Raw genomic sequence first — 20,601 nt, forward strand, 5'->3', positions numbered from 1 at the left:
TACCAACTCATGTTACAACACGATAGCCCTCAAAAACATTATGCTAAGTAAAAGCCAGGTGCAAAAGTCTATATGTTGTATGATTCTACTTATGTGAAATGTCTAGAAAAGGCAAATCTACAGACAGAAAGTTGATCAGTGGTTGGCTGGTTGTGGGAACAGAGATTGACTTCAAGTTTCAATCCTGACTGTGAGGAAACTGGTTGAGGAGATAATAAAAATGTTCTAAAAGTTTGTGTCATTGTTATGATGGCTGCACAAGTCTACACATTTACTAAAAATCATTGTACTGTAAATTTATAGCATTAAAAACGATACCTTCATAACCCTGAAGGGAAAAAAAAACAGCCAAGGGATGTATAGATGAAACAAGTTTTGTATATAATGGTAACTAGAGGCCCGTTGCACGATATTTGTGCAAGAATAGGCCTTCCTTCCCCTGGCTTCACTCCCAGCCGTCCAGGGCTGCCCGGGAGCTGGCAAGTCCCCACTCTCCGGCCGCCCGGGAGCCAGCAAGACCCCGCTCCCGGCTTGCCCGGGAGCCAGCAAGTCCCTGCTCCCCGGCCGCCCAGAGCTGGGAAGTCCCCACTCCCGGCTCGCCCGGGAGCCAGCAAGTCCTCACTCCCCGGCCACCCGGGAGCCGGCACCACCCCGCTCCCGGGCCGCCCGGAGCCGGCAAGTCCTCGCTTCTGTCTGGAGCACCACTCCAGTAGCTCCCTCCACCACCCTGCTTCCCCTCATAGCAAGCTTCACGCCGCTGCCTGCGCCCTGCATATGCAAATTAACCTCCATCTTTGTTGGGTTAATTTGCATATTCACTCTGATTGGCTGTGGGTGTAGTGGAGTGATGGTTAATTTGCTGCTTCTCTTTTATTAGGTAAGATGGTGAAGTTGGGAAATGGGTTGCAAGGGTTCATCATACCATTTCTTCTACTTTCATGTATGTTAGAAATTTTTATATAAGTTTTTTAAAATAGGCATTTTTATATGCATAAAAATGTTCTGGAGAAAAATTTTTAAAGATTTTTTTAAGTTGACTTTTAGAGAGGGAGAGCAAGAGAAAGAAACATCGATGTGAGAGCCTCCCCTACTCCATACCATCCCCTCCACTGGGAATTGAGCAGGCAACCCTTGGTGCATGGGTCTACACCCAACCAACTAAGCCACACTGACCAAGGCTGAAGAAATGTGTGTGTTTTTTAATCAAAACTATTTTTCATACTAACTTCTTGCCATATACATGAGTCACCCATATTCAAAATAAATACATTTACATTTTAAGGTGAAGGAAATTGGTTGCCTCTGAAAATACTTGGGCAAGCACTTCTGAAGAAATACAGAAAATGGGAGTTATAAAGTAAGAACAATGCAGAGGGGATTCTGTAACCAGGTGTGTGGGTAACCATCCCAGATCAGGAATTCTTAACCTCAGGTAGGGTGTTGCAAAACCCTCTGAGAATCTTATAAAACCCGCAGAGTCTGCTCCCAGAAAAAATGATACAAAATGCAGAATCTGATGTACAATTCCAGAAGGATTAAGGACTGCGAAGTTCATGGTACTAGACACCATTTCAATTTTTGTAATTCTTTTTTTTTTTAATGAATGAAAGCAGTTTTATTACAGAAAAGCTCCCTGGGAGGGGACCCAAGTGGGTTGCCCAACTTTTGTAATTCTTTACCTCTGCAGCCCTGACAGCCTGACCGATGATGTTTGACCCACAGCTCTATTCTGTAAAGAACTTAGGGAGTAGCAAAGTACCTGCTTCTTGGGAAATTCCATTGCATTTTCCTTTAATTTTTAATTGATCACCACAGGAATTCTCATGTGAGATTCAGTCTGAAAAAGTCAATTAAGTATTTAAGCAAACATCCTTTGTATGTTCAGAGTGCTGAAAGGAGCGGGAATCCTAAGAAATGTGAACCAGCCAATTCAATGTTATTTGCTTTATTTGGTTTCCGTGTCACGAGATGGCAAAGGTAGCATGTCAAGGAACAAGGTGATGGTAATCTAGAAGCCATTTGTGCTGTAACCTAACACCCCACCACTAGCAAAGATATGGGTGATCTGAAAAGTTATAATTTAAAGACCCAAGAATCAAGGTTTTTGCCTTCCTTAACTATTTTACTTTTGGGAGGCAGGCATGTAAAAAAAACCTCTTCCAAACACCCCAGTGAAGGACTGCTAGGACTAAAGAGTACCCCTCACGCCCCCAAATTTGCAGCACCCAATTTGAAAGGTGTGAACAATTAACTTCTTCCAAAGAAAATAGGAAGTTTCCCCTGAGAACTGAAAATTATTTCATTCACTTACATTTCTCCGTGGCCAGAAGTTAACTTTTCTTTTCTGGAGTCCTCTGCCTTGCAGTCTTCTTTCCTATCATCTAGCAATACAGTCTGGCCAATCTGAACAGCTTCTCTAGTTCCCATTCCATATCTTTCCTGCTGCAAAAGCAGTACCTTCTTTAACAATAAGCTAGATTCTTCTTTTTTCTTCTCTAAGATACAGTCACCATTTTAAAGTCACTCAGTAATTGCTCCCCAGAATAAGGGAAAAAACACAAAGAAAAAGGCTTTGGGGCACAGTTTGCCAACAGTTAACCGAAATCAATTACCCAATGGGCTAAAGCTCCCTAAGAATTCAACAACACACACAGGATGGTTAATGACAGCTAAAGAACACTTACCAAGCAGCCCCATGGAGCTAAAGAACTCACAGAGAAAAACAACAACAACAAAATCAAACAAACCAGAATCAAATTAGCCACAGGAGACTGAAAATGTAGCCTTTATTTCAGAGCCCACAGACACAGAGTAGCTGTGAACAGATACATAAAAAGACTCAAAACTGTTTCTTGGGGTAGGGAAAATCCGCAGCAGGCTGTGGAAATCCAATGAAACAAATGACTACTCTGACCCAGCAACAGACACCACACCTAAATCTTGAGGCCAGAAAGTACAGAAATAAAACTTAAATGCACTGACCTTCCCTCTCTGCCTTGAGTATTTATAAAAGAAACTCAGTCCAAGCAACAGGCTTACATGGTTCACCTCTGAAAGACTTCAAACCTTGAAATGAAAAAGTTACAGAGAGCTCTCTTTGTGCTAGGCACTTTCGTGTTTCATTTAATCATCACAACGACCCTTTCGAAGAAAGTATTATCCTTACTTTAAAAATAAGGAAACTTCCTAGCCGGGTAGCTCAGTTAGTTAGAGGACTATCCTGATACATCAAGGTTATGGATGGGTTCAAACCCTGGCCAGGGCACATACAAGAATCAACCAATGAATACATAAATAAGTGGAACAAATCGATGTGTTTCTCTCTCCCCCCTTCCTCCCCTCTCTAAAAATCAATCAATCAATCAATAAAATTTTTTTAAAAATAAGAAAACCCATTCAATATGGGAAGATGAAAAAGTTCTGAAGCTGGATGATGGTGATGGTTGCACAACAGTTGAAGGTACTTAATGGCATTGCACTATACACACAAAATAGTTAAAATGGCTAATTTTATGTGATGTATATTTCACAATTAAAAATGATTTTTTTTTAAAAAAAAGGTAACTGAGGTTTAAAGAAGCAAAGCTTGCAAAAGTCATAAAATTAATCAAGAGTGTCAAATTCTAGCCCAGGTCCTACAGACCAAGCCTTAGTCTCCTCTGTAAAATGAACTTTTGTAAGGATTAGGTTAAATAATGAATGAGGATATGGTGAATTAACAGACACGTATTATGTGAGTAACAAGTTTTCCCTAGAAGTCAGGTAACATAGGGGATTACCACAAACTTTTAATAGCCTGTGAATCAGAATGTCAGAGTAGAAAAAACTTCATATAAAGACCAAGCATTAAGTTCAAGCCTTAATTTCACAAGACATTTGGGGGTTGCAAATTTAACCACTTAGAAGGGTCATAGTAGTGACCTAAATGGTGAAGCTGCTCAGGAGTAAGATGATAGAATTGAGAAAATGATAAACTGGGACCTGCATGAGGAATGCTCTTGATGGGGAATTTCTGCCCAAATTTTCAATTGAAATAAAAATCTAGAATTGTGAAATCTCTCAATCATTAAACATTGACAACTAACTTGAAAAATATTAAGTACTATGCCAGCCAACCCCACTCCCCAGTTAAGTCCATGTGAAGATGTGGTCCACAGATTGCCAATTTATAGTGTCTGATCTACTTTAAGTAGAAACTGAGGCCAAAGATGTTGAGGGCACCCAGACTTTCTTCTAAACAGCCTTAAGAATTCAGTTCCACCCTAGTTGGTTTGGCTCAGTGGATAGAGCCTCGGCCTGCAGACTGAAGGGTCCCGGGTTCGATTCCAGTCAAGGGCACATGCCCAGGTTGGGGGCTCCATCCCCAGGAGTTGGGCATGTAGGAGGCAGCCAATCAATGATTCTCTCTCATCATTGATGATGTTTCTATCTCTCTCTCCTTCTCCCTTCCTCTCTGAAATTAATAAAATTATTTTTAAAAATATATATATTTATTTAAAAAAATTCAGTTCCAACTTGCGATTTGATTTTTTTATAAATTTATTTTTTTATTAAAGTATAGTTGGTATATAATCTTATATTGGCTATATTAGTTTCAGGTGTGTAGTGATTCGATATTTTTATACCTTACAATGTGATCACCCCAATGTCTAGTAACTGCTAGTAGAACTTAGCATTCCTTATGAATATAAAACCTTGGGATCCCAAACCCTGGGAGGTCTGTCAATTTAATGCTCAGGCATTGGTGAGACATCATGTTAGGAAGGCAGAGAAGGAAGCAATGAAAAAGATTGAAACAGAAGTCCTGGGTGTCCTTAACCATGCCCCATTTGGGAAACACTAGTGTCAGCAAATGGGTCAGAGATCAAAGCAGGTATGGGGGTGGTAGGTGGCTCCTATCATTGTCTGTGGCCAGATGGCCCTGCTCATCTTGGGTCCTTCCCACACTCCTGCCAGTGCCAGAGATCAAAACTCAACCTTCTCCAGCATTCTGTGACCTACATCTTTAATGCCAAGATCAAAGGGGAACTTTTATCCAAGCTGTAAAAGGGAAACCAAGAGGCAACTTAATGCTATCTCTGCCTCCTCAGTACTTCCTGAGGGGATTAAGGGCACTCCTTTAAAAGGATTCCTCAGAGGATGAGGGCATGCGACAGGGGGTAGGGGAGGCTGGGGGAAGGTCAATGGGTAAAAAAAAAAAAAAAGGAGATATATGTACTAATATATGTAATATTTTAAACAATTAAAAAGTATTAAAAAATAAATAAAAATAAAATTTAAAAATAAAAGGATTCCTCAGAGAAACACATTTGAACCAAGGCCTGATGTCTGCACCAGCTCCAAGGGCACAGTGGCTCCTGCAGAATATGTGCCAGTGGAGCAACTCAAGATCAGACTGACAACACGACCAAATGACAAGTGCTTGGAAAGACTACAGAAACTATGATCATGGGGGGAAAATCCATCTGATTTTATAGGTATACTAGAGGCCCAGTGCATGAAATTCGTGCACGGGTATGGTCCCTAGCCCTGGCCGGTGATCAGGGCTGGGGCCTTCCTTCGCTCCGCGCCATCCCCTGGTGGTCAGCGCACATTATAGCGAGTGATCAAACTCCTGGTCTCCTGGTTGAACTCCCAAGGGGACACTTTGCATATTAGCCTTTGATATATATAGATTGGCAAAAGTCGCCTTAAATCCAAGTATTCTAAACCACAAGATTTTCAACCTGGAATTCAGAAAGCATCAAGTCCAAACCCATATGCAGAAACAAACCAATAAAGCCAAAGTGATTTCCACCCAGGCCACACGGTGGATCAGTGGCAGTGTCAGGACTAAGCATAGGCTGCTGACTCCTGTTCTGCGCTCCTTCCTCAATGCCCACCCCACATGTGAGGCCCAGAGGAGACAGCAATTTCCCACACATGGGACTGGTGGCAGAGTCTACCCCTCCTGCCCAATTCCACTACTAGATATAAATCCAAGAAAACGGAAAACACAAAAACTTGCACACTTAAGTTCACAGCAATGTTATTCATAATAGCCAAAAAGTGGAAACAACCCTAATAACCATCAATCCTATATAATAAAGATGTAATATGCAAATAGTCATTACACCGTGAAGCATAATGACCGACCGCATAATGACCAGATCACGGATCAGCAGGAGGGTGGGGCAGTGAGCTACAAGCAGGCAGCAGAGAGCTACAGGAGGGGGCAGTGCAGCAAGCTATGGGGGGGGGGGGGCAGAGAGAGCTACAGGAAGGTGGGGCAGTGGGAGAGCTACAGGAAGGCGGCAGGGAGCTACTGGCTACAAGTGGGTGACGGAGAGCTATAGGAGGGGGCAGAGCAGCAAGCTATGAGGGGGGGCGGGGGGCAGGGGGAGCTACAGGGGGGTGGGGCAGCGGGCAGAGAGCTACTGGAGGGCGGCAGCAAGCTACTGGTGCACAGATTTGTGTGCAGGGCTACTAGTGGATAAATAAAAGGACAAAGAATGTGGTCTAGCCATACAATGAAATATTATTTGGCTATAAAAAGGAATGAAGTACCACCTTAGCCAGTTTGGTTCAGTGGATGGAGCGCAGCCTTGCATATTGAAGGGTCCGGTCAAGGGCACGTACCTTGGTTGCAGGCTCCTCCCTGGGCCGGGGCCCTGGTCAGGATCGTGCAGGAGTCAACCAAACGATGTGTTTCTCTCACATAGATGTTTCTCTCTGTCTTTCCCTCTCTCTTCCACTCTCTCTAAAATCAATGGAAAAATATCCTCGGATGAGGATTAAAAAAAAGAGAAATGGTACTAATAAATGCTTCAACATTAATTACCATTTGAAAACATTATGCTATGTTTTTTAAAAAAGCCAGATACTAGCCCTGGCTGGGTTTGGCTTAGTGGATAGAGTGCCGGCCTGGGGACTGTAGGGTCCTTGGTTCCATTCCCTGATCAAGGGCACATGCCCAGGTTGTGGACTCAATCCTCTGTAGGGGACCTGCAGGAGGCAGCCAATCAATGGTTCTCTCTCATCATTGATGTTTCTATCTCTCTCTCCCTCTCCCTCCCTGAAATCAATAGAAATATATTTTTAAAAAAGCCAGATACTAAACACCACAGATTGTATGATTTCATTTATAGAATAACCAAAATAGGCAAATCTATACAGACAGAAAGTAAATTAGAGAACAGGGGAGGGGTTGTGTGGGAAGTGACTGCTAATGGGTTTTTTTGGGTGATGAAAATGTTCTAGAAGATAGTGGTCAAGGTTGCACAACTTTGTGAATATACTAAAAACCACCAAACTGTAGACTTTGGGAAAATTTTATGGTAAATGAATAATATCCAATAAAAAAGGAAAAAGATAAAACCCAAAACAGCATGAACAACGATATATGTGAGAGAAGTACAAAGAATTTTATTCTCCAAATGGAGGTTTCTAGACTCCTGAGATGCCTACAAATGTACTCAATGGATATTTCACAAGTTCTACCATAATAATGTTCCCAAAAGCAGATTCCATATGCGTAATATTTCCATAAAGAGTGAGATGAGCCTGCCTCTCACCTCAGACCCAGCTAGCTCACCTTGGTATCCTGTAACTTTAGAGTCTAAACCCAGGGCAGGAGGAAGGCAGGAACACCAGAGAGAACTTCAGTTTATACCAACCATCCCCTATGGTGGGAGAACTCTTGTCCTGCAGGTTCAAGAAACACCCACTGTGCTAACACAGAACTGGGAGGTGGCAGCCTCCTTGAGGAAGAGCCATTCACTAAAAAAAAGGGAGGGAAAAGGCCATAAATGCTACCACTTCAAACTTGTACCTACAACCCTAACTTCCAAAACAAAAGAACAAGCCTGTTCCCACGGTCACTGAACCCACTAGCTTAGTTCCTCTTTGGTTGTACAACTTGCCTCAGAAACCCATACACCCCAAAGCAGACCCACTCGCTTACATCCCCAATGGTTGTGAAACACCCTGTGTATAAGAGGGTGTGGGGACTGTTGACTTCCGAGTAAGTGCTTGACACAGACCAAACTCAAGTCTATCTGTGACTCCACTTGGCCTATTACACAGACTCCCTTAACAAACTTATTTCCACGCCTTTTCACTATTGAATCAAACTTGAAGTTTCTCGTGTGCACCCTTCACACTGGCCTCTGTGGGTCACTGTGCACATTACATCCTCAGTTTCTTTAAATCAGTTACTGTATTCACAGCACTTAACACCATCTGACATTATCTTGTTCATGTATTTGTTTACTTGTTCTCTCTCTCCTCAGACTAGAAAAGCTCCACCAGAGTGGACCCTGAACCTCTAACTCACAAATAACTCTACATCCCTACACCTTGGCACAGAGCAGGCTCACAAATATTTGTTGATTATATAAATGTGTTCCAGAAATATGTATTGCTAACTTATTACCTCTTTAAAACCTCTGAACAGGGCCGAAGTCTCCCATGCAATTCTATAAATGCCACTTTATTGAACTTTTTCCCTATGGCAAGAGAGGGTGTGCCTTTTCCTGTTAAGTTCTTACGCCATGCTTGATCTGAATGCGGTCCAGGAAAAAATGGGTTTCAACATGCCACTTTTGGGATTTTCCCCACTCATGATTCAGACTGAAATTTGACAGCACAAGGCTGTGAAATCTCTTTTACCTGGCCTCTGAGGTTCTAAATAAGGAATCTCTCATTAAACAAAAAGGATAAATTATCCGTTGGTTAACAGAAGGAAGGAAACTTGTTACCAGCCAATAACCTACCCTCGTTAGGAGAAAACCAACACCAAAGTATTTAAACAAGAATTTTCCTTTGTTAAAATCAAATATCACTCCCTTTTCTCAGTGTCTTCCTTTGCATTCACTCTCAGCATATTATCAGCTAGAAAGCAACATACAGGAAGACCTAGACAATCACTCCGGATTAAATGACTTAAATTTTGATTCTGTCTGCTTGTTCTTGACAAGCAGAGTGTGAACTGAGCCTTTGGAAGAAAGGCCATTGCTTCAGAGATCTACTTCCAGGATTTTGTACAAGGAGCCAGGTTCTGACCCACTTTCCAGGCACTCTGCACACTTAACCACAGACAGGCTTCATCCTAACGAGCTCCATCCTAATAACCTGCATCCCTAACAGCTGTGTGGCCCTGCAGGCGCATAGGCAAGCGGGGCTAGTATAGTGTTTTTGTTTTGTTTTTTAAACGTAGTACAGACCACCTCCATCATAATCACTGGAGTGCTTATAAAACTGCGAATTCCTGGGCATCGCTTAGCCCTAAGGAATTAGAATCTTTAGGAGTGGGGCTCGGAAACTATTTTCAACATGCCTCCCTCCCCTCAACCCCCTCCCCCCAAACAAGGGAATAAAAGCTCCCCAGGAAAAGCAGAGTTGACAGAAAGAAGACAGGAAAAATAATTAGGGAAGGGTCTGGGGATGGGAAAGGGCATGTTCAGGTTAACCACAGTCGAGATGGGTGCGCGGAGGAACAGGCGAGAGCAGAGGTGCGGACGGGGCTCTGGAAAGGATCTGACACAGGTTTTAGGCTGGGAGGCTGGTCAGAGGTGAGGTCGCTTCCACGGACTGGTCAGGAGAATGGGGAGGCGGAGACAGCAGGATCTGGACGTAAGAGGGAGGAGCAAAGGCGGGAATAATGGGGGGCTCTTCCGAGGGGTCAGGGCTGGGAAGTGAAAATTGGGGTCACAGAAAGCGGAGACCAAAGCAGGAATAGGAACCAGCAGAGGCGGTAGCCGAGACCTTTCCTCCGACCCAATGCCTCCCTCAAAACTCCAGGCCTTGACAAGCCTGAGTGCGGGGCCGGGGAAGGGGAACTTTGGGGGAGACAAGCCCAGTCAGGGACATCCCTCAAGCCTGAGCTAGGGGTTCCGGAGATGGCTCGGGGCAGGCATGGAGTGCCGGAAGATCTTGGGATCCCCCGGAGAACCCGGCTCCAGCTCCGGCTCCCGGAGTCTCCTTCACTCACCATCGCTGCCGCCATCTTGGATCCACGTGTCGGCGTGATGACGTCAGCGGAAGTGGTGTTTCCCCGGTTATGGAGTTCAATTCTGTGAGGTGCCACTCAACTTCAGTCGCTCCTGTAGTTGCGGTATGGAGGGGCAAAGTAGACTTAGCTCCTGATCCGTAGCCTGGTCTGGGCAGTCAAGTCGCTGATTAGGGGAAAAGAGAGTACGGCATAACTTTGGGAGCCATATTAGCTCCTGGCAAAGACAGCTACTCCTTCCCCACTGCATTGTGGGTAATGAGGGTTGTGCCTAAACGCACAGGTTCTCTGGGCACCATCTTTACTAATGGCCAGAGAACCGTTGCCAGGGTTACCTGAGGCCTTGTTTTAGGTGAGAGGCGGATACCAGAATTCCAATAGCAGGGTTCTACTCTGAGAATAATTTGTAATTATGTATTTAATTACTTACTTAACTATTCTATATCCTTTCCAATAGACTGTAATATCTATAAGGTAGGATCCTGTTTATTATTTAATCTCACTCCATTTTCATCTGTAAAATGGGAAGGGGATTATTATAATACCTTCATCATTATTTTGTGATGAGGATCTAATGACATAATGTTACATAGTTGTCATTATACTCTTAATGTATTTTCCTTCAGGCATATGGAAGTTGCCCAATACAATGCACTATTTGTTAAAGGAATGAATGAAAAGCAACATATTTAGTGGAGGAAGACATCTTTGAATGTGCACTTCACCATGTGTTAGGTAAGTGTGTGACTCTTGTTACCGGAAAGGTGACCTGGCCCTGAGTGGGTTCTTGACTTTGCACAGGAAAGATTTCACAGCGGAAATCCAGGTGATTTTAAAAGAATGTTTATTAAAGCTGGCAACAGTGAAACAAGGAAGGGCCTAGAATAGAAGAAGCAACAATAGAGGGAGTAACTAGGTGGGGAAATGAGCCTGGGCTGGGCTGCTTTGGCTCACTAGGAGGTCAGAGAAAAGGGGGCATTGGGGACAAGGTCAAGGGTTAGCTGGGGAGGAGCTGTCGCTGCCCATTGCTTCCTGGTTGCAAGCCTCCTGGGTCCCTTAGGTTGTAGGCGATGCATGCCTGTGGGGAACAAGAAGGGGCTGGGAAAGGCTGGACATACTCTTGGGAGGGAGAGGGAGTGTGCTGGGACCTTCAGTTTGAGGGGTTTCTTAAGGCTGGGAGTTAAGGGGAGGTCTAATAGATTATTCATTAGTTTTAGGCTGATGTGCCAAAATGAGATTTATTCCCTTAACTCCATCTGCCCTTGGGTATGGTTGGCAAAAAAATGGCACTTGGATTTCTGCTATCTCCCTGAGTAGAAATGAGCACCATTGTGGTGGATTATCCAGAAAGATGGTTGCCAACAAGTCCTCCCATTTTTTCATGAGCATGCTGTTTTTCCCTTCAAGAGGCAGATTTTATTTATCCTCCCTTTGAATCTGACTGGTCATATCACTTGTTTTGACCAATAGAATGTGGTACAAACGACTGCCAGTTCTGGGTCTTAGCCTTAAAAGGCTTGGCAGCTTCTGCTTCTATCTATCATCTTGGGTCTAAAGAAGTCTGGCTACCCTGCTGGAGAGCCACATGGAAAGGGAGGGAGGCCAGCCAACTCCTCAAGACATCTAGAAACTCCAGCTGAGCACTGGAATTGTGAATGAAGTCATCTTGGACATCCCAACCCCAGCTGAACTGCCAGCTGAATGCAACCACATCGACACTTATGTACAGTAGAAAACCTGTCCAGCTGAGCCCAGTCGGTCTAGATTTTGGAGTGGTTTCTCATGTAGCAATCAATCATTGAAACACACATCCATTAACTCTCTGACCCACACAACCATCCTGAAGAGTAGCTGAACAGATATTATTCCCAAGGGGAAGAAAGCTTGAGAGACTAGGAGAACTTAACCTGGAATCTCATTACAAGTAAGTCATAGATTCCAAACTTGCAATAAGTTCTCCGGGATCTTGAATCCTGGGTGTTTTCTACCCTTTCTGGATGTTTGAAAAGGGATGAGTAATAAGGGGGAAAGCTCCACAAATGGCTTATTATTCCTCAGTATTTCCATTTTTCCCCTCCTCATACTTTTTATTTTTTCCCAAGGGTTTTCACATTCCAGTCTCTTTCTATAACATACACCAGAATCCTGGAACTTGGTGGCCTGAGGTCAGATCCCATCCCTACCTCTTTCTAGCTCCATCACATGGTAAGTTTCTTTTTTTCCTTTAAAAAACTTTTTTATTGTGGTAAAATATACACCACATAAAATTTATCATTTTAATTGCTTTTATTTTTTTAAAGATATTTTCAGACAAATAGACATGGTTTTTTAAATTAAAACATGTTTTTATTGATTTCAGAGAGGAAGGGAGAGGAAGAGAAATAGAAACATCGATGAGAGAGAATCATTGATCGGCTGCCTCCTGCACACTCCCTACTGGGGATCAAGCTCATCTGGGCATGTGCCCTGACTGGGAATTGCACAGACAACCTCCTGGTACATGGGGCAGTGCTAAACAAAGTGACCTTGGCTGGGTATCTCAGTTGGTTAGAGCATCGTCCTGATATGCCAAGGTTGTGGGTTTGATCCCCAGTCAGGACACATATAAGTATCAACCAGTGAATGCATAAATGAATGGAACATTAAATCTCTCTCTCTCTCTCTCTCTTTCTCTTTCTTCCTCCCTCTCTCCACTTCCTCTCTCTCTCTCTCAAATCAATTTAAAAACATTTTATATTTAAAACTTATCACTTCCTAATCATTTTACTACTTCTTACTCTTGAGTTATTTACATCTATTTTATGTGTAATACTTTTAAATGGTGTGTTACTGCATATTCCTTTCCAGCTGTGTTCAGCAGTGTTGTGTTGGTAGCAGAGCCAACTTGTCCATTAACATAGTAGGCACAGTGCAGAAGGCCCATCATACCTTTAGGTGCCACAAAAATGTTCAAAAGAAATAAATTTTTTTAAATCAGAAGGAAAAAAAGTCTTCATAAATAACATTAATATTATTCATCTTGATATCAAAGTAGTTGTCAACTATAATTTCTAATTAATTTAATATATTTATAAATAGAATATATATTTTATGGAGGAAGGTTCCAACAAAAGCAAAAGTGCCAAAGGCCCATGAATATCATAATACAGTTCTGGTTTTTAGTTTGAAATTGGCCATGTTGAGACTGTTTATAACACAAAAATCAGCAAAGCTACAAATCAGGACTTAAATTATTGTTTCGCTATCAAAATTTTACTGTAAAGGGCTACATAGTAAATATTTTAGGCTTTGAAGACCATGTTACTGGGTCACAATCCAGCTCTGCCTGTGTTACAAAAACCTCTACGGACAATAAGTAATAGTGTGGCTGTGTTGCAATAAAATGTAGTTTGTCAAACCCAGGTCTGGACTTAGGTCTCCTTAGGGGAATAAGGAGCCAATGTTAATAATGCAGATAAAAACATTAAGTGTGTTGTGTCTATAGCCGTTACATTGTGATTAGCACAAAATTGTGACAGTATTGGAAACTTACCTTACTTAGCAAAGAAGTTGCTCATATCATCTACTAATGAGTGAAAACATACATACTTCATTATTTCATTTTCATCTTATTCATGAGTATAAATGAAACTATCAACCGACATTCATGTCAGAGCTATACTTGGAGAGGGTATGTTGTCAAGCAGGTTACCTCTGTGGGTAACTAAAGTTTAATCCTGTGGGGAAATCCCGGAAAACAGCACAAAACACAAACCTCACAGTTATCCCAACCAAGAGCTGGAGTATTTATTCGACACCGACTTCCAAAAGTCATTAGTTGAGGACTCATCCCGGAGGGCATTAATTCCTTAGCACTTTTGGCCTTCTTCCAACGCTGGCAGCTGAGGGTTTTGTGTGTATGTGGGTGCGGGGAGGGGGGGGTGGTTGTTTTTTTGTTTTGTTTTGCAGTTTTAGAAAAAGAGCCCTCAGGCACAGTGATGCAGATAATGATAGCTAAAAGTCTAGGCCACTTTAAGGGATACTGACAATGCATGCCACACCCTCTGAGGTACAAGTCCGGAGGATCGTCCTAGCTGTATGGTGGCTATGCCTCAAATACCTTGAGATCCAGGCACTGTCCGGCTTTGCCATCCCTAGAGTTAATTCATTTTCCTCAGGGTCCAAGATGGCAGCTAGAGCTCCAGCCTTCACATGCACATTCTAGGCAGCATGATGGAGGAAGAGATGAAAAATAAGGGGCAAAGAGTCCACATCCCTTTTTTTTTTTATTAAGGTATTATATGTGTACATATCTTACCATTGCCCCCCCCACCCCACTCCCATACATGCCCTCACCCCCCAATGTTTTGCATCCATTGGTTACTCTTATATGCATGTATATAAGTCCTTCGGTTGATCTCTTATTTCCCCCACCTCTCCCTAACCTTCCCGCTGTAATTTGACAGTCTGTTTGATGCTTTACTGCCTCTGTATCTATCTTTTTGTTCATCAGTTTATAATGTTTTTTATTATCCACAAATGAGTGAGATCATGTGGTATTTTTCTTTCATTGACTGGCTTATTTCACTTAGCATAATGTTCTCCAATTCCATCCAGGTTGCTACAAATGGTAAGAATTCCTTCTTTTTTATGGTAGCATAGTATTCCATTGTGTAGATGTACCATAGTTTTCTGATCCAGTCATCTGCTGACAGGCACCTAGGCTGTTTCCAAATCTTAGCTATTGTAAATTGTGCTGCTATGAACATAGGGGTGCATATATCCTTTCTGATTGGTGTTTCTAGTTTCTTAGGATATATTCCTAGGAGTGGGATTACTGGGTCAAATGGGAGTTCCATTTTCAGTTTTTTGAGGAAACTCCATACTGTTCTCCACAGTGGCTGCACCAGTCTGCATTCCCACCAGCAGTGCACGAGGGTTCCTTTTTCTCCGCATCCTCGCCAGCACTTGTCCTTTGTTGATTTGTTGATGATAGCCATTCTGACAGGAGTGAGATGGTATCGCATTGTCGTTTTGATTTGCATCTCTCAGATAATTAGTGAGTCCACATCTTTTAAGAAAGGATCCTGGAAGGTGCTATACCACACTTCCACTTACAACCCATTGATCAGAATGTAAGCACATGACCACACTTTGCTGCAAAAGGGAGTGGGAAATGTAGCATTCATTCTGGGTGGTCACATGCCCCTGATAAAAATTCTGTTTCTCCAGAAGAAGGGGAAACACGGAGGTGGGGATAACTAGCAGTCATTGCCAACCTTCAAAAGGGAAGGGATGCAAACAGAATGTAAATCAATATAGCCTTATGTCAGATATACTGTGATGAGGTCAGACACATGACAAAAATGAGGGCCCAGGTTGGGGAATAAGGAGGCAGTTTTTTCAAATCACAGGGAAGTCAGTGCTTTCTCTATATTTATACTGAAAGCCACAGCTAGAGGCTAGATTGAAGCAAGTCATTAACATGGGGCACCTTCCAGGGGAGAACTTTGGGCATATAGAGTCCCAAAGAATTGGTGGCACAAAATTTATCCCCATGTTTTGTTTTATTTATTTATTTACTAGACCTTATGTTTTAGAGCAGTTTTAGATTTATAGAAAAATGAGTGGAGCCGAAACCGGTTTGGCTCAGTGGATAGAGCGTCAGCCTGCGGACTGAAAGGTCCCAGGTTCGATTCCGGTCAAGGGCATGTACCTTGGTTGCAGGCAAATCCCCAGTGGGGGTTGTGCAGGAGGCAGCTGATCGATGTTTCTCTCTCACCGATGTTTCTAACTCTCTGTCCCTCTCCCTTCCTCTCTATAAAATATCAATAAAATATATTTTTAAAAAAAAAGAAATACATTTAAAAAAAAAAAAAGAAAAATGAGTGGAAAGTACAAAGTTCTCATATCCCCCCTCATTCAGCCCTTAGTTTCCCGTATTATTAACATCTTGCCTTAATATGGTATATATGGTACAACTAATGAACCAATATTGATACATTATTATTAACCAAAGTCCATAGTTTACATTAATGTTCACTCTGTGCTGTACATTCTGTAAGTTTTAACAGATATATAATATGTACCTACCATTGAGAGTAGCATACAGAATAGTTTCACTGCCCTAAAAATCCCCTATGCTCTACCTATTCATCCCATCCTCCCTCCCAACCAAATCCGTGGCAATTGCTGGTTTTTAATCGTCTCTATAGTTTCACTTTTTCTAGAATGTCATATATTTGGAATATACAGCAAGCAGCCTTTTTAGATTGGCTTCTTTCACTTGGCAATATGCATTTAAGGTTCTTCCATTTTTTTTCCTTTTTTAAAAAAATATGTTTTTACTGATTTTTAGAGAGAGGGGAAAGGGAAAGGAGAGGGAGAGAGAGATAGAAACATCAATGTGAAAGTGCAACATCAATCGGTTGCCTCCTGCACGCCCCCTATTGGAGATTGAGCCTGCAACCTGGGCATGTGCCCTGATCGGGATTCGAACTGGTGACCTCTTAGGTGCATGGGTTGATGATCAACCACTGAGCCACACTGGCCAGGCTTCCATGTCTTGATAGCTTATTTCTTTTTATCACTGAACAATATTCCCTTATATGAGTGTACTACAGTTTATTTATCCATTCACCTGTTGTTGTTATTTAAAAATTAATTTTATTTATTAATTTGAGAGAGAGAGGAAGGGTAGCGGGAGAGAGAGAAACATTGGTTTGTTGTTCCACTTATTTATGCATTCATTGGTTGATTCTTGTATGTGTACTGACCGCGATAGAACCCACAACCTTGGCTTATCCAGATGATGCTCTAGCCCACTGAGCTACCGGGCCAGGGCTATCCATTCACCTATTGAAGGATATCTTAGTTACTTCCAAGTTTTGACGATTATAAATAAAGCTACTACAAACATTAGTGTGTAGATTTTTGTGTGGGTATTTGCATTGCTGAATTGTATAGTAAGAGTATATTTAGTTTTATAAGAAACTGTCAAGTATTTTCCAAAGTGGCTGCTCCATTTTGCATTCCCACCAGCAATGAATGAGATTTCCTGTTTTTTTCACATCCTTACCATTATTTGGTGTCATCAGTGTTTCAGATTTTGGCCATTCTAATAGGTGGGTAGTGATACCCATTGTTGTTTTAATTTGCATTTCTCTGATGACATAGATGTGGAGCATCTTTTCATATGCTTATTTGCCATCTGTATATCTTCTTTAGTGAGGCATCTGTTCAGCTCATTTACCCATTTGTTAGTTGGGTTGTTTTCTTATTATTGAATTTTAAGAGTTCTTTGTATATTTTGGATATCAGTCCTTTATCAGATAGGTGTTTTGCAAATAAGTTCTCCTATGTTGGAACTGGTCTTTTCATTTTCATTTCTCTGTCTTTCTTAGATAAGTTTTTTAATTTTAATGAAGTCCAATTTGTCAGTTTTTTCTTTTATGGATCATGGTGTTGGTGTTCTGTCCCCATGTTTTCACCTGTCTTTCCTGTGACCAGAGGGAAATATCAGAGTGTAGGGCAGTGTAAACTGATAGAGCAGGAGGGCATGAGTTGGCTCCTGGGTCTTGTCCATTTAGCAATAGGCTCTAATTCTTTTTTTTAAAATATATTTTATTGATTTTTTTACAGAGAGGAAGGGAGAGGGATAGAGAGTCAGAAACATCGATGAGAGAGAAACTTCGATCAGCTGCCTCCCGCACACCTCCACTGGGGCTGTGCCCACAACCAAGGTACATACCCTTGACTGGAATCGAACCCAGGACCCTTCAGTCTCAGGTCGACCCTCTATCCACTAAGTCAAACTGGTTAGGGCAAATTCTTGAAATCATGTTTCAGTCAGCTATTTCTGTAATAATGCTGTGTAACAAAACAACCCTAAAACTTAAAGGCTTATAATATTAAGCATGTATTCCTTTCTCACATGTCCACAGGTCAGCTGGAGTTCAGTTGATTGAAGCTGGGAGCAGCTGGATTTAACTCCAAGCTGGGTTGGGTCCAGATCTGTACCACATGTCATTCATCTTTCTTGGACCATGTTCTTTTCAGGGCAAAAGGCTGGAGGGGAAGCCAGCCCCACATGCACATTGTAAGCCTCTGCTTACAGCACATCTTCTAATATCCCATTGGCTAAAGCAAGTCTTATGCCTAGCTCAACATTAGTGGGGTAGAGAAGGGTACTCCTCCTACGGATTACTGAACAGCAATTCAATGTACCACAATCATGAGTGCAAATTCCTATCACAGAGCCCTGTGCTCTGCTTCAGATACCCAAAGACACATCCCAAACAAGAAAACAAGAGAAAAATGGAATTACCAACTAGGTAAGTTGAAACATTGATAGCTTTATTTTCCACTGTTTTTATATCCAGTTTCTAAGGTTAAGACTCTGTGCTACTCAGGGGTACAGAATCAGTTCAGTATAGGGTCCCATGGGACCCTGGTGGGTGCTGTGATGTGGATCCTTCAAGGAATGCAATAATATAGAAAGGTATCATTTGTGCCCATCCCACTGTCACCTCTTCTCATTGCTCTCCTCACAACAAAAGCTGACTTTCAACTGTGACCACATGCCTCCTTGTCTTCTCTGCTTCCTTCCCAGGTCTCCCTCCCGTCCACTGAGAGCTTCCCACGCAGGGAACCAGATACCTTGCAGCAGCCACATCTCCAGACCCCAGGATTCCTGCAACGGTGGATACCATCTTAGCAACCATAGTAGCTGCTTGGCCATGGGAAATGCCCCAGTGCTGGTAGAGACCCACCAGCTCATGTAGCAATGTGGCTTGGCCAAGAGTCAGGGTCCCAGAGCATGAAAAATCATTCCTGTCATCCTGGCAGACCCAGCTTCTTGGAGACAGAAGCCCATTCAGAGTCCCAGTGCCAGTGTGATAGGCACAAAGGTCCCCACACACAAAGGTCCATATCCTAATCCCCAGAACTTGTGAAGATGTCACCTTATATGGCAAAAGGGACTTTACAGATGTGATAAGGATCTTGAGATGGGAGATTAGTCTGGATCAGGGGTCCTCAAACTACGGCCCGCGGGCCACATGCGGCCCGCCGAGGACATTTATCCGGCCCGCCGGGTGCCGCTGCCTGTCCTGCTTAGCAGCCAACTCGTCCTGGGCCCGCAGTGCGCATAGGAATTTGTTCATAGTTTTTTTTTTTTAAACTATAGTCCGGCCCTCCAACGGTCTGAGGGACAGTGAACTGGCCCCCTGTTTAAAAAGTTTGAGGACCCCTGGTCTGGATTATTCAAGTGGGTCCAGTGTAATTACAGCGGCCCTTATAAGTGAGAGAGGGAGGCAGGAGACTCAGAGGCAGAGATATGATGACTGAAGTAGTTTGAAGAGCAGGAAGGAACTGTGCAGCCTCTAGAAGCTGGAAAAGGCAAGGAAATGGATTCTCCCCCCGTGCCTGCCAAAGGCACGTGGCCCTGCCCACCCGTTTCACACTTCTTATCTCTGGAACTGTAAGGTAATAAATTTGTGTTGTTTTTAAGCCACCAAGTTTGTGGTAATTTGTTGCAGCAGCAAGAGGAAACTAACACAGCAACTATTTGGGGCAGTTTGAATATCATACTCCACTTCTCTTTGTCCTACTGGTCTCAGGGAGGGGCCTTCCCCATTTCTGACTTGTCCAGCAAAAAGGCAAATAGATAGTCAGGAGCTAGAAGAAAAGCTGACCTGTCAGTAAGCCTTTAGCATTTGTATCTTTTATTTAAATATTTATTTCATTATTTTTAAAGTTTCCTATTCAAACCATAGCTGAAACTGGAATCCAAATGTCCCAGGCAACAGAAATATAACTTGGGTCTCCTGAGAATGGCAGACTGTGGATTGCTAGAGTCAGAAAGAGATTGTCCAGTCCAGCCCACCCACTTGACAAATGAAGAGCCATGGCTGGAGTGAGGGTGGGTGTCTGGGAGTGAGAAGGGTGAGCGGACATCTAGCAGAAGGTGCTGGAGACACCTCATAGGCTTCGCCTCAGCGCCTGGCCCTGCCTTGGTCCCCCCATCATGGCTGCTGTTGGTACTGGCTCTCAGTGGCTGTGTAGAAGTCGTCCAGCACACTCTGGATGTATTCGAAGGTGGGCCGCTCCTCAGGGCGGTTCTTCCAGCAGCGAGTCATGATGTTGTAGAGCTCCTCGGGGCAGTGCTCCGGCCGGGGCATGCGGTATCCACGCTCCAGCGCCCGGATCACCTCAGGGTTTGTCATCCCTGAGAAGGAGCCATGGAATTAAAAAGGGAGGGATTGGCAATGGGAGTCATGGGGAGGCAGATAAAGCTGCCTCCCCAGCAGCCATCACTCCCCACCTCCTGTGGGAGCTCCGCCTCTCTGTGAAATCCATAGACTCCCCTGAGTGAGGGCAGGGGCATGGCACCCAGTGTTGGCCAATGGAAGCCGAGGGGGAGTCTCCAGGCAAGGTTTTCCTCCCTGAGAGAGACTTTTGAAGATAGTCACTTACTCCTTCCTTCGGGCACTGTGAGACAATGTGATCCTTGGAGCTGCAGCAGCCATCTGACCATGAGAGGAAGACAGCCGCGGACAAACTAACCCAGAGTCCTGAGAACTGTTGAGCCGCTGAACTAACCAGTCACCAATGTCAGACTCCTTATGGGAACA

General features: G+C 43.2%; 2 protein-coding genes and 1 long non-coding RNA gene across 14 annotated transcripts in view; 1 reads left to right on the forward strand and 2 right to left on the reverse strand.

Moving 5' to 3' along the window:
• Positions 1 to 10,236, reverse strand: part of TM9SF4 (transmembrane 9 superfamily member 4) — a gene marked incomplete at its 5' end in the record, with an annotated part of 50,553 nt that extends 40,317 nt beyond the window's left edge. For 4 of the 9 annotated variants that reach the window (XR_013961363.1, XR_013961364.1, XM_080683133.1 and 1 more), the window contains one exon: positions 9,971 to 9,985. Coding sequence is in view for 5 of the 9 variants with exons in the window: in XM_080683133.1 (XP_080539259.1) it covers positions 9,971 to 9,985 (15 nt within the window). Of the gene's footprint in view, positions 1 to 9,970 lie in introns of all 9 variants that reach the window. The other 5 variants (XR_013961361.1, XM_080683132.1, XR_013961362.1 and 2 more) reach the window with 3 other exon arrangements.
• On the forward strand, positions 9,573 to 19,481 carry LOC308255545. 3 transcript variants are annotated; one of them, XR_013961365.1, is made up of 5 exons: positions 9,573 to 10,093; positions 10,615 to 10,723; positions 12,091 to 12,193; positions 17,911 to 18,300; positions 18,579 to 19,481. It is a non-coding gene; the product is annotated as an uncharacterized lncRNA (long non-coding RNA). The 3 variants fall into 3 exon arrangements; XR_013961366.1 differs by lacking the exon at positions 17,911 to 18,300 and having other exon boundaries at positions 9,634 to 10,093; XR_013961367.1 differs by lacking the exons at positions 9,573 to 10,093; positions 17,911 to 18,300 and adding an exon at positions 10,235 to 10,340.
• HCK (HCK proto-oncogene, Src family tyrosine kinase) overlaps positions 19,474 to 20,601 on the reverse strand; it is a 38,703-nt gene continuing 37,575 nt past the window's right edge. The window contains exon 13 of one of the 2 annotated variants that reach the window (XM_080683137.1): positions 19,474 to 20,195. In XM_080683137.1, coding sequence (XP_080539263.1) covers positions 19,993 to 20,195 — 203 coding nt within the window. In that variant the 3' untranslated portion in view covers positions 19,474 to 19,992. The remainder of the gene's footprint in view (positions 20,196 to 20,601) is intronic. The other variant, XM_080683136.1, reaches the window with a different exon arrangement.

The sequence above is a fragment of the Plecotus auritus genome (genome assembly GCF_963455305.1).
Source record: "Plecotus auritus genome assembly, chromosome: 8".
Classification (NCBI taxonomy): Eukaryota; Metazoa; Chordata; class Mammalia; order Chiroptera; family Vespertilionidae; genus Plecotus; species Plecotus auritus.